Source organism: Malaya genurostris, chromosome 1 (genome assembly GCF_030247185.1).
Source record: "Malaya genurostris strain Urasoe2022 chromosome 1, Malgen_1.1, whole genome shotgun sequence".
Taxonomy (NCBI): Eukaryota; Metazoa; Arthropoda; class Insecta; order Diptera; family Culicidae; genus Malaya; species Malaya genurostris.
The window spans coordinates 18,589,066-18,602,773 of NC_080570.1; the positions used below are offsets into that span (position 1 = coordinate 18,589,066).

Here is a 13,708-nt window from a genome sequence, read left to right on the forward strand (position 1 = left end):
GATGACAAGACCCCGGTTTGAGTCTACTGTTCGTGTGCCGTCTACTAAACACGCCATTTATTTGCTGACCGCAAGTTTATATTTGTGCTAAATTTGTCTTATCATCTATTGTCTGAAATAGAAACTTAAGACATTATACGAATACGATGGAGAGTTACCACCGTCGATGGTAAGCAATAAGTTACACACTAACTTGCTAATAAGGTATTTGTAATAGAAAACGCGATTCTGATTCGGATGCGAAACAAAATCTACTCTAGGCGAATGATTTGCTCTATAAATAATGTTCCGAAATTAACCTCAAATTAACCATTCCCTTTTACTCTGACGCTAGCCTACTATATATATACTTCTTTTTTCTCTTCTCCTAACCTAGTTTACCTAATAATGGAAGAGGGCTGTGAAAAAAACGGTTCCGTCCTATCGTCTTTGGTTTCAAGTCAATTGGTAGAGAAATCGAAATCTCTTGTTAAAATTTTGATCGAAATCTAGAGATATGCTTAACTAGAGCAGAAGTTGATGGTACCACCAACTTCCAACGAATACGTATAAACAAGGAAAAAAACAACGGCTTTGCCCCGAATGACGGTCTAAAACCTTAAAAAATAAATGGCTCTGCGATTTTGATTTTTCAAGTAAATTGCAATACTTCTTTCTCTGTCTTTGTTCGGCGAAATCTACGACGGCCTAATGTGGAACGCAAAAGTTGGAAAAATTTGTAAATCGACGGGATCGACGTTTTGCCTGAGGCACTCGAAAAAGCTCACTCACAAATTACACTATCTAGAAAATGGTTTCTCCTTCCATTGGCCAGACATTCGCATTCCCGTATCTAACATCTTTTGTACTAAACAAACTTTTGATTTGATTCTCATGTTTCCGCGTGTTCATTCATACCTTGGAATTTCTCGCCGGTTTCGGTGGGGGTGTCGGAGGTCGCTTCCGGTCGTCGTACGCACCGATAACAATCACATGATTGTTTCTGGTTTCGACCACATCGTATGACGAGTTGATTACGACGGCGGTGCTGGCCGGAACCGGTGGTAACGGTTTACAGCTGACATAATGACTCGATCCACCCGCCACCAACCGTCGGTGCAGTGCGCTATCATTCAGCGGCAGGTTGCCGTAATCACTGTCACGTGTTTTCAGTGGCAATGGCGGTGGGACCAGATCTTCCTCCGAAGTGGTGGAACCGTTGGTAATGATTGAATTACGATTGCTGCTACTATCGGCTGATCCGATGGAATTGGAATCCGCGCCGACACTGGTAAGCGTTTTCACACTGAGCGTAGGCGTCACGACACTCGGTGGCCGCGACAAACGTTTCTCCTTTTCAACCTCCGAACGCAGGGGCCGTTTTGGGTGGAGCTGAAATAAAAAACAAAGTAGGCTATGAATGCACGTTTGTCATTTCTATGTCGCTGCTGTAAATGGCTTCCACGAAAATTGTGGTTGCCTCCACGTTTGTCCAACTATGGACACGATCACGAAGATCGCATTCCGTTGCACGGGCAAGACTGAACTCCAAAAAGCTGAAACAAAGTACGGCCATATTTCTGGATGCCACCATCCGTTCCACCAACATTCAAGCTAGGAAATCCCTTAAGGTTTGATTGTTTTGTTGTTCTTAACCTCACCAGAAAAAAAAATCATCCCCTTTCTCCTACTCAGACCCTTAACGTCATCGTCACACGAACCGATCGTGAGATTCTGCAGTGCATACCGGAGATGAGTTCAATCCTGGAGTGTTCACTGGTCCTGGTACAGACGTACGTGGCCCACCTGAAGCTACGTCAAACCTTTCTCGACCGTTTCAAACGACAACCATTTGCCAGTGCGAAAAAGTGCTTCCAGGCCTTGATCCACCTGTTGATCCCGGAAATGCAGGGCATAGTGATCGATACGATTCTTAATTTTCTGCAGCGGGAAAACCTCTGGAAAGTGGAGTTTATCTGTGTGGAAATTCTCATGATGGTGCTGGAATGTAAGAGCCCGGCGGCGCTGCTTCTGTGCAAAATGGTCGATTACGTGGAAACACTACTGACAAAAAATGACGTCCCGCAAGCTCGTCACGCTGTCGTTGTACTGCAAAACATCATACAGCCGCAGCACTGGAGCAACGTGGAGTACTGGCATGTGTCGAAATTGCTACGATTCTACCACAGCAGTGCAATCATCGGAGAATCGAAAAACCAAATCTACGAACTTCGGAGGGGCTTCGAAATCTGCCTGCGAAACCTGATCAAAGTTCTTTCCGGTGAAGAATTGATCAAACTCATCACAGTGATGCTTCCGTTGACATTCGATACGGACCTACCGGACGAAGCGATGCTGGAGTTTGGCAAAACGGTGGAATATACCGCCTCGACGCTTGTATTGGCATCGAAGCCAGCCTCGGAAGAGTCCTACATTCTGGATTACCTGCTGAATAACATTAGTTCGGAATCACCGTCTAAAAGCTTGCTGGCTAGTCGAATCCTTACGAAACTGCTGGATCGGGGTAGCAATTTTCTTCAATTCGGCACTCCAAGAGTCTTCCATGAAAACACTCACTACGAAATTGACATCAATCAGTACAACGTCGCCCGTCGCGAAATGTTCGACATACAGAGGGTGGATTTTGAAACAGCGATCATCACCGCCATCGAGTTGCACAGTAAGCGTCGAATAAATCTGGACATTTTGTACGCCGTGCTATGTATGGTGCTCGTCGAAATACCCTGTGGCCTTACGTCCTGTGCCATTGTATGCCTGCTACTAAAAGTACAACGGAAACTTCTGGAATGTCCGGAAGCATTCGAAAGCCAACAGCAAACAAATCGTATCCATGCGACCATAATCAGTACGATGACTCTCGTTAACTGGATCCATCGGGGACCTTCGCTAACGGCCTACGTCAACATGATCCTCAACCGCCGTTTCGATCATGCCCCGCACCTAAATCCTCCCCTGCTGGAAATCTATCAGTACGCGCAACATCACATCACCTGGAACGACGCGATCCTGTTCTTCGATGCCCTCGAACTGCGGTACGGACTGTGGAAATGCTTTCGGATTAACGAACCGAAGAATCCGGTCCCACCACAGATCTACTCTCGCTTGGGGGGGCCGGGAATCGGTGTCACCGGGAAGGAGAAAAAACGTCACCGCCAAAAAACGGGATTCTATCGGATTGGTTTGGCGGCAGCCCGTTGAATAGTTATCAATATATTCAAGATCCTCAATAGAATATTCTTTATACTACACACTTAAAACCATTTCTTGAGCTCGGCATAATAAAATGCCGAAACTGATCAGCAACACGTAAATTTGCTGATAGCTCAGTAATCAATACGCATGTTTCTGAACTTCGTTAAATGCTTTCACTGATATTTCGGTAAAATGTTTCACTTTGCCGAAATTTGGCATAATTGCTTGCTGAATTTATCAGTAAACAACAGATATGCCGACATCAGCAGAGACGTTTGCCGAGATTTCGGAATATGCGCTAGCTGTTGCCGAGATTCAGCACGACAGCTGTCATTTATTGCCGCGTTACATTTTCGCTTCGCATTGCGCGATTATTTTCTGAAGAAATTATCTAGTGAAAAAATGGATAATATTTTAGAAACTGTTAGAAAGGAAGACGTAAGAATCTACGATCTATTCAGTAAGTACGATTGCAACACATTCTTTTTTTTATAGAAAGCAACTTCTATTACATGTTTCTATTGTCGTGAAGTCATCATGGGATATGTTGAAGAATTTCAGCGACATATAAACCATCATATCCGAAATAAGCATTTTAATCCAAATTGTATTTTTTACGATTGCACACACGCAAAATGCAAGTCGCGGTACGATCATTTCAAATCATTGAAGCGCCATATTATTAATCAGCATCCATTAGACAACATGCACTTCAGTAATATTAATGACCGTGATATTCGTGACAGAGAGGCATCTTTTGGATCGAATTACGAACCATGCATGAAAAAACTGAAAGCCGATTATTTAATATCTTCATCAGAAGAGATGGATTTGAAAAATACAACAATTTCTTTGAACCAGATCAAGGAGTGTTTATCTCTCGGTATTTGCCGTCTTTCGAAAGACGTTTCACTCCCCCAAACAAAAATCACTGAAATGATTAGAACATGCCAGACACTTGTTCAAATGCTTTGTGAATATCTCCAAGATAATGTTTATTCATTTCTAAGAAAAAATGAAATCAATGAAACATCGGAAGAATCTGTAGCTTTACTGAACTGTTTCCATTTACCTGATTTATTTTCTGAGGTGACAACGCTTACAAAACAAACACAATTCTTGAATAAACTAGCGATTTCCATCCCTACTCCTTCAGAAAAAATGTTACAAACGCGTGAAGATATCCGACATATAGACGGGATTTCGAAAAAGATTAGAGTTAACGAAACTTTTTCATATATTCCCATAATCGAAACTCTAAAGTTAATATTTAGAAATCCAAAAACGCGAGAACTATTAGACGATAGTCAAACGAGTAACTCATTTATGAAAGAGTACGATACTTATCGAACTGGAGAATCGTATAAAAATAGTGAGTTTTTTCAAGCTTTTCCAAATGCCATAAGATTAGTTTTATATCAGGATGACGTCGAACTCGGGAACGCATTAAGCTCGAGAGCTGGTATCAATAAAATTTCGGTATTCAATTTCAAAATCCAAAACATTCCTGAGAAGTGGAACAGTTCTCCTCGTTCAGTTTTCCCATTATTGTATGTTACTACAGTAGACGCGAAAAAACATGGATTCAACAAGATACTTCGACCACTGATAGATGATCTAAAACAGCTTGAAAATGGTGTGACTGTTTATTACGGTAACGAGCGGTTTGAATTACGTGCAGCTGTTACTATTTTCTGCGGAGATACATTAGCTATTCATGAAATATTTGGTCTTCTTAACCCCAGTGCAACTTTTTTTTGTAGGATATGTACTATACAGAGGCCAGCCTTCCACAGAAATCCATTTGAAAAATTTTCTTTACGCACTAGAGAATGGTACCAAAAACGTCTAACTAAGGTTGAGTCCGGAGAAATATCTCCTTCTGAATGTGGATTGAAACGAACAGGGTGCATTCTAAATGAGCTCAATAACTTCCATATAACCAGGAATTTTGCTCTTGATACAATGCATGACATCGCCGAAGGACTGGTGCCGTTAACTATTCAACTAGTCCTAAGTCATTTTCACAAAACTAAAGAGTTAAGAATGACTAGCGATTTTATTAACCAGCGTATTCATCTGTTCAAATACGGTTACATAGACAAGAAGAACCGGCCGTCATCCAATTTTACCGATGAAATGCTATCCAAACCAACGAAATATCGAATAAAGCAAACGGCATCTCAAAATCTTCTATTGCTGAGAGCATTTCCATTTCTTTTTGGTCACAAAGTTTCAAAAGATAGCACTCACATGACCATGATCGGTCATTTGATTAATATATCCCGAATACTAATGTCTTCAATTATTTCCGATCATATGATAGCCTCATTAGAAGAGCATATAAGACTGTATGAAGAGCTTTTCTACACAACATTTAGAAGGAAAATAAATAAGAATCATCATCTGGATCATTATGTTTATTGTATTAAGAAAAGTGGGAATATGAAGCAATTCAATTGTCTTGTGTTTGAGCAAAAAAACAAAGCTTTAAAAGATCAATCCGCCACTTGTAAAAACTTTAAAAATATCTGTAAAAGTTTGGCAAAACGACAAAACTTTAAAATGGTAACTGATATTCTAGATAACCCTTTCAAGGATAGCATTTTTTATGGCACTGGAAGCATAGTACTGCGCGAATCTTGTCAGAGCAATTCATATTTGCAACACATTTCATCTAATGTGTTTATTCCGAAGAAAATTACTATTAATGGAATAGATTTCCGTCCGAACCTGATCGTTTGTCTCAAAAGTATTAACGATAAATATTATCCGTCGTACGGAATCATCAAAGAGATTGTTGTAATTAACAGTAGTATTCACTTTCTTGTTAAAATGTGCTACACCGAATCATATGACAATTTTCTGCAAGCGTACAAAGTTATAGTAAACTCAAATGATGGATTTTTTCATTTGGATGACATCCATTCACATACAACATTCGCCTTTTAGTCACCCTTTGAAAGAAATGATAAATATATATCGAGACGAAATTACCATCGCGATTATTGAATAAATGTAACATGAAATACGTATAATAATGATAGGGATTCAATGAATTTTGATTCTGAATACATTTTCAGTTAACGAAGAAATTTCGGATATGGAAACGTTTATGATGTTGGACAATAATGACTTCACAAGATTAAAATTAACAACGAAAATGGTTAAAATAATTCAAAAAATACAAAATCAATACAGCGATCTAGTTTTTGAAGAGAGACTTGATGATACCGGCATTGTAAAAATTGACGATATAGATTGCATGGCAGTTGATGAGGACGTCATCACTAATGGGAACAATATTTATAAATCAATTAAGCTTGATAAGGTGAGTGCATGATTGTGTGGTAGGTGAAACAGAATCCATAAAAACACGATAAAGATTTTGTATTTATATATCGTAATGAATAAGCAGCAACACAGGCTCCTATATTTTTCGTTAGAAAATGTTGGAATCCTGTAGTAATATTCGGATCAGTGAAATATGGCTGCATTAGTTTTTTATGCTTTTGTATTCACAATATAAAATAAGCTTAATTTTGAATTTATTATCAGGAAATTAACATAAACACGGTGTTCTGCCAAACACAATTAGGTAGGAGTTTGATCGAACAATTGTTGGAAGGAAAAAGCGCGAGCGATAAAATGATTTCACAAATCACTCACATTTTGTGTGACTGCCTATTGGCGATATACGGAGAGTATGTGTTTAAATTTATAAATTCAGAAACGAGAAAATGTATGATTCAACTCTTTTTTGTTTCAGGAGGCCTTCAACGTTTCATAAAGATATGATAGCTCGATCGCTCGTAAACACATTTCCCACCCTTGCATCTACTGCCTCCGATGTCCCACACGTATGTATATTTTATAAATAATATTTCAATACATTCGAATACTTGCTGACGTTGCAAAAGTAACAGGACAGTTCATTATTCCAAATCATTTATTTGAATTGAAAACATTCTCCAGTAGAAGCATTTTAATTATTGCATCTTTTCTTACATTTTATTCAATGAGTTATCCTTATTAAATCCAACTTTTAGATAAGATAAACATCACCTGAAAACAAAATAGGAACTGAATTTACAATCAAAACAAAAAAATAGAATGTGAATAAAACAGTATCGATTTCGCTGGAAGTCAAAACAAAACAAAGCCAGTTGTCAGGTCTTGTCTTAGGTCGAAACTGGGTTGGTTTTTGCTCATTTTGCTGCAAGCGAAAACAGCATAAGTCATTTAGCCAGCGCTGCCAGGTGATTTGGTATAATCCTATTGAAAAATTCGCAGTATGTTTTCATTATTATAACGACTTATTTTAGAGATAATTTTTTACAATTTCTAAAATAATTCCACCACCAACATGTTTTTGGAAAGGATAATGTTAATATAGAATAAAGTTTTCATAGTCTTAATACATTGTAAGAAATGAAATTTGATTTTACTACTAAAACCAGCAGGATTTGTTGAAGCAATTTGTTGTGCACTGATTTGTAGATTTCACTTGGCATTCCAGACACTGACTACAGCAACGTTTCCTTTTTCATAGAATTGGAATTTTTAAAGAAACCGATACATCATTTCAGGCGTTGTGGTTCCATAAAAATGGTCGAGGTAACGGTCGTCACGCGGGAAAAATTCACTACCGTATGGAATACTTTGCAAAAAAATCAGATAAGAGGGTGTTTTACAGATCGCTTAACAAACAAAACATCGACGAAATGTCTGAAATGAACCAAGCTGATTTACTAGAAAATATGGAGGATGTGGATAGTTTGGTAAGATTTAATCATATATAGATAAATGTATGTTCCAAATGCTAAGACTCTAAAATTACAGATGAATGAGTTGAAATTTTCTGTTCCTTCGGACGAAACCAGAACGTACATACGAAACCTCTGGATTCGAACTAAAAAAGTAAGGAGCGATCATCGCGCAAAAGGAACGTTTTATGAATTTTTGACTGAATTTCCAGTGGTTGCAGCGTTCAATGGCATGTTGGTAGGTGCAACACATTTCATTGCTCAATATTATGTAACTTGTTCATTTTTAAAGATATTGATAGAATACGAAATGCTTCAACCAAATGCGCCAATCTTCGAAGAAGCGTGGAACCACTTGCAAGTAAAAATATTGAATAAATATAGTGACATGTTTCGCTTTATAAAAAGCGACTTTATCAGAGCACTCGCGATCATAAGGGAAAAACACCCAACTCGGGGCTCAAAGCGTCCTAGAGACAAAACTTTGGGGGATATGCGAAAAAATAACCCAATGCATGGAATAATTCAATGGATCAAAGTAAGTATATTTGAACAATACCGAATTTTTGTAAGCCCAAAATCTATATATATATATATATATATATATATATATATATATATATATATATATATATATATATATATATATATATATATATATATATATATATATATATATATATATATATATATATATATATATATATTATTTATTTATTTATTTTTATTTTCATAATTCCAGCTCGACTCAAGGTGGCCGCATCCGGAAACGCCGCTGTTGGTAGTGTTGTCAGAGGAATTTGGCGAAGGAGACTGCTCATTAGTTTGGAGAGATGTAATAATTCCCATAGGATCCGAAATACTGTCAGCTTTTAAAACTCTTTGCATGGTTTTTACAGTATTCGGTATCAAATGCGAGCCTTCCGACAAACTTTTTTTTAATTTTTTTTATGCTGCATGTTTTCAGGTAGAGGCTTTAAGCACTACTGGCAACAAATTTGTAAGCCTCCTTTAAATATTAATGAAATAAATTATTGATCCTGAATGGCGTGTTTATAATGTTGAGAAATCACAAACAAAATAAATCGACTAGATTTTTGATTACTGATGATTCGGTAATTTATTTTTTCATTTTTTCGTTTCATTGGATTGCCGAATATTCAGTGAACGTTTCACTGAGCAAACAGTAAATCTTATGCTGGCGATTTCGGCAATATTTGACGTTTGTCAAATTTTAGTGTGCCGAGACGCTCAGTAATTTTATTTTTGCCGAGATGATTGCTGATTACTCGGCTGTGCGAATCTCGGCATTTTTTTGCCGAGACTCAGCTAAAAAATTTAAGTGTGTAATTCAAACACCAAGAAAATTTCTAGAAGTGGCAGAATACTTAACGGTGAACTACAAACTACGAAACGTACTCTGTTCCATCGGAAAACTTTTTTAGCTTCAGCTTAAGGATGCAATTTTTATTTTGTAATCGGATTGCACCACCACTGTACTATCGAGCGGGTGAGGTAGAATTTTGCATCCACTATTATCGCAATAGTAGTTGACCGAAGTCACAACAAGTGACTGACAGTTGTGGACTCACCTCAAGTTTAAACATTCACTTCACTTGACGTCGATACGGTGTTTTTATTTGGTTTTCGACGTTTCGTCTTTGACTCATCAGTGCATAGCAGTTCATGTTGAACTGAATTTGAAGTTGTGCCTAAGCCCAGTGCCTTTACTGATGATTGTTGATGACTTGACCACTAGAAAATTGTTTGTTTGAGCAATACGCTTTGTCTCCAATTTCCCCGATGATCATAAAAATCCAGTATTTGTTGTCAGTGATGATACGATTCGAAAATGACATCGTTTCTGGTAATTTCAGTGGCCCTTATTACCGTTCTCACTTTCACTTCCACATTCACTTCACTTACATGTCACTTCACTTTATTTTACCTATTACCAGTATCACGCATAGTGAAGTGATCACTGTGGTGGAAAAAACATATTTTTTTCAACAAAATATTGGTGGCGTGATGTTCTTGAAGACTTGAAGAGACTCCAAAATACTCTAAGAAAGATTCAAAAAAGGGCTCCAAGAGACTTAAAAATATTCTAAAGGACTTCAAGAAAGAATCGAAGAGACTCTAAGAAAGATTCCATAAAGGCTTCAAGAGATTTTAAGAGTCTTGAAAAAAAAAACCCCAAGAAAGATTCTAAGATAGACTCCAAGAAAGTCTAGTAGACCCTCTAAGAAACTCCAAGAGACTTCAAGAAAGACTCCACGCTACTCCAAAAGAGGCTCAAAGACACTACAAGAAAGACTCGAAGTGACTTCAAGAAGGACTCCAAAAGACTTCAAGAAATACTCCAAGAGACTCAAAGAAAGGCTCTAAGAGCCTTAAAAAATACTCGAAAGACTCAACGAAAGACTCCAAGAGATTTCAAGAAAGACTCCAAAAATGACTCAAAGACTCCAAGAGACTCCAAAAAGACCCCAAAGGACTCCAAGAGACTCTAAAAAAGACTCCAAGAAACTCTAAAAAAGACTCCAAGAGACTCCAAAAGACTCTAAGAAAGATTCAAAAAAGGACTCAAAGAGGCTTGAAAAAATACTCTAAAGGACTCCAAGAAAGAATCGAAGAGACTCTAAGAAAGATTCAAATAAAGACTTCAAGAGACTTCAAGAGTCTTGAAAAAAAGACTCCAAGAAAGATTCTAAGATAGACTCAAAGAAAGACTCGTAGACTTCCAGAAATACTCTGAGAAACTCCAAGAGACTTCAAGAAAGGCTCCACGACACTCCAAAAGAGGCTCAAAGACACTACAAGAAAGACTCGAAGTGACTTCAAGAAGGACTCCAAAAGACTTCAAGAAATACTCCAAGAGACTCAAAGAAAGGCTCTAAGAGCCTTAAAAAATACTCGAAAGACTCAACGAAAGACTCCAAGAGATTTCAAGAAAGACTCCAAAAATGACTCAAAGACTCCAAGAGACTCCAAAAAGACCCCAAAGGACTCCAAAAGACTCTAAAAAAGACTCCAAGAAACTCTAAAAAAGACTCCAAGAGACTCCAAAAGACTCTAAGAAAGATTCAAAAAAGGGCTCCAAGAGGCTTAAAAATACTCTAAAGGACTCCAAGAAAGAATCGAAGAGACTCTAAGAAAGATTCCAATAAAGACTTCAAGAGTCTTGAAAAAAAGACTCCAAGAAAGATTCTAAGATAGACTCAAAGAAAGACTCGTAGACTTCCAGAAATACTCTGAGAAACTCCAAGAGACTTCAAGAAAGGCTCCACGACACTCCAAAAGAGGCTCAAAGACACTACAAGAAAGACTCGAAGAGACTTCAAGAAGGACTCCAAAAGACTTCAAGAAATACTCCAAGAGACTCTAAGAAAGGCTCTAAGAGCCTTAAAAATACTCGAAAGACTCAACGAAAGACTCCAAGAGATTTCAAGAAAGACTCCAAAAATGACTCAAAGACTCCAAGAGACTCCAAAAAGACCCCAAAGGACTCCAAGAGACTCTAAAAAAGACTCCAAGAAACTCTTAAAAAGGACTCCAAGAGACTCCAAAAGACTCTAAGAAAGATTCAAGAAAGGGCTCCAAGAGGCTTGAAAAAATACTCTAAAGGACTCCAAGAAAGAATCGAAGAGACTCTAAGAAAGATTCCAATAAAGACTTCAAGAGTCTTGAAAAAAAGACTCCAAGAAAGATTCTAAGATAGACTCAAAGAAAGACTCGTAGACTTCCAGAAATACTCTGAGAAACTCCAAGAGACTTCAAGAAAGGCTCCACGACACTCCAAAAGAGGCTCAAAGACACTACAAGAAAGACTCGAAGAGACTTCAAGAAGGACTCCAAAAGACTTCAAGAAATACTCCAAGAGACTCTAAGAAAGACTCTAAGAAAGGTTCTAAGAGCATTAACAAATACTCCAAAGGACTCCACGAAAGACTCCAAGAGATTTCAAGAAAGACTCCAAAAATCACTCAAAGAAAGACTCCAAGAGACTCCAAAAAAGATCCCAAAGGACTTCAAGAAAGACTCGAAGAGACTCCAAAAGACTCTAAGAAAGATTCAAAGAAGGGCTCCAAGAGACTTAAAAAATACCTTAAAGACCTCCAAGAAAAACTCAAAGAAAGATTCCAAGAGACTTCAAGAGAGACACAAAGAAAGACTCGTAGACTTCCAAAAACACTCTAAGAAACTCTAAGAGACTTCAAGAAAGGTTCCAGCACACTCCAAAAAAGGCTCAAAGACACTACAAGAAAGACTCGAAGTGACTTCAAGAAGGACTCCAAGAGACTCCAATAAATACTCCAAGAGATTTTAAAAAAGACTCAAAGAAAAGCTCCAAGAGCCTTAAAAAATACCCCGAAAGATTTCAAGAAAGACTCAAAGAAAGACTTCAAGAGATTTCAAGAAAGACTACAAAATGACTCAAAGAAAGACTCCAAGAGACTCCAAAGGACTCCAAGCGACTCCAAGAAAGACTCCAAGAGACTTAAAAAAATACCTTAGAGAACTCCAAGAAAAACTAGAAGAAAAATTTCAAGAGACTTCAAGAAAGAATCATAGAGACTTCCACAAACACTCCAAGAAGAACTTCTCGACTCCAGGAAAGACTCCAAGAGACTTCAAAAAAGGCTACAAGACCCTCCAAGAAAAACTCGAAGTGACTCCTATAAATACTCCAAGAGACTCTAAGAAAAACTCAAAGAAAGGCCAAAAAACTCTAGGAAAGACGAAAAACTCCAAAAAAGACTTCAAGAGACTCCAAGAGTTGTCTGTTGGATTACTATCCAGCGAGAGTAAAAGTGACCGCGAGTATCGTGAACCATATGGTCGGTGTTTGTTCATGCCAAAAGTTCCTGGTGGCTTGAATCTAGAAAGGCCAATACGTCAGCCGTCGGACAATCGTTGCGTTATGCTGGATAAGATCAACCAAATGGAGATACATGAAAGACGCTGTTGTGAGTTGTTGGGCCAGAAGAAGGATGTAAACCAAGAAGTAACGGAAAGGGTAGTTTGAGATGGCAATCCGAACGCAGATTTGAAGGCTGCTCTTGATGTTGACATTCAAAATTTTCACAATTAAGTGAACCCGTGTTTTTTTGTCCACGTTTCCAACGGTCGGTTGCGATCATGCGATTAAGGTCGACCTCTCCTTAAGTAATACAGAAAAACGGTACCAGATGGATCTAGGTCTGAGCTCAAGGTGTTGTGCAGCGAGAAAGTCCTTATCCTATCGAAATACTAGTAGAAATTCTAGTTTGAACGTTCCAAGGCGCTGAACAATTATTCAATCAAACATGTTGGAGATTGTGTATCAGGAAGACGAAAGAGTTATTTGCAAAAAAAAACAGTGGAATTCTGTCACTCACCTCCTCGGTTAGCTCCACCACTGGTAACGAGCCGAAGCCGCTCAGACTACCGGTCGGAGTTGAACAGGCCGGTGTACTGATGCTGGAGGGTCCACTCTGTAGAATGGCGCTGTCACGATCGCTACAGCTGCTACCGATTTCACTCGCAACCGTGATTGGTGAAGTGTAGAACAAACTGTTCGACACCGGAAGCGTCAGTGAGTCACGATCCATCTGAAAAGAGAGAGAAGATAAGAGTAATTGACCATGGTACATGATCGATGTTAAAAGTAACCCGTGAACTTACCTTTCGACTGGATCGTCGTTTGGTCAACGTTTTGTCCTTCTTACTCTTCGATGCCGGTGAACTTCCAAGGGATGTTCTGAACA

At 38.4% G+C, this 13,708-nt stretch overlaps 1 protein-coding gene and 1 long non-coding RNA gene across 4 annotated transcripts in view; one reads left to right on the top strand and one right to left on the bottom strand.

The window, feature by feature from the left end:
- Nucleotides 1–16: 16 nt before the first annotated feature.
- Nucleotides 17–13,708, bottom strand: part of LOC131434138 (dedicator of cytokinesis protein 1) — a 64,125-nt gene continuing 50,433 nt past the window's right edge. For all 3 annotated transcript variants that reach the window (XM_058600795.1, XM_058600791.1, XM_058600784.1), the window contains 3 exons: nucleotides 13,626–13,701; nucleotides 13,340–13,552; nucleotides 17–1,371 (listed from right to left, as the gene is read on the bottom strand). In XM_058600795.1, the coding sequence (XP_058456778.1) occupies nucleotides 892–1,371; nucleotides 13,340–13,552; nucleotides 13,626–13,701 (769 nt within the window). In that variant the 3' untranslated portion in view covers nucleotides 17–891. The remainder of the gene's footprint in view (nucleotides 1,372–13,339; nucleotides 13,553–13,625; nucleotides 13,702–13,708) is intronic.
- LOC131434163 (uncharacterized) lies at nucleotides 3,228–7,053 on the top strand. Its single transcript, XR_009230315.1, has 3 exons — nucleotides 3,228–3,652; nucleotides 6,751–6,896; nucleotides 6,962–7,053. It is a non-coding gene; the product is annotated as an uncharacterized LOC131434163 (long non-coding RNA).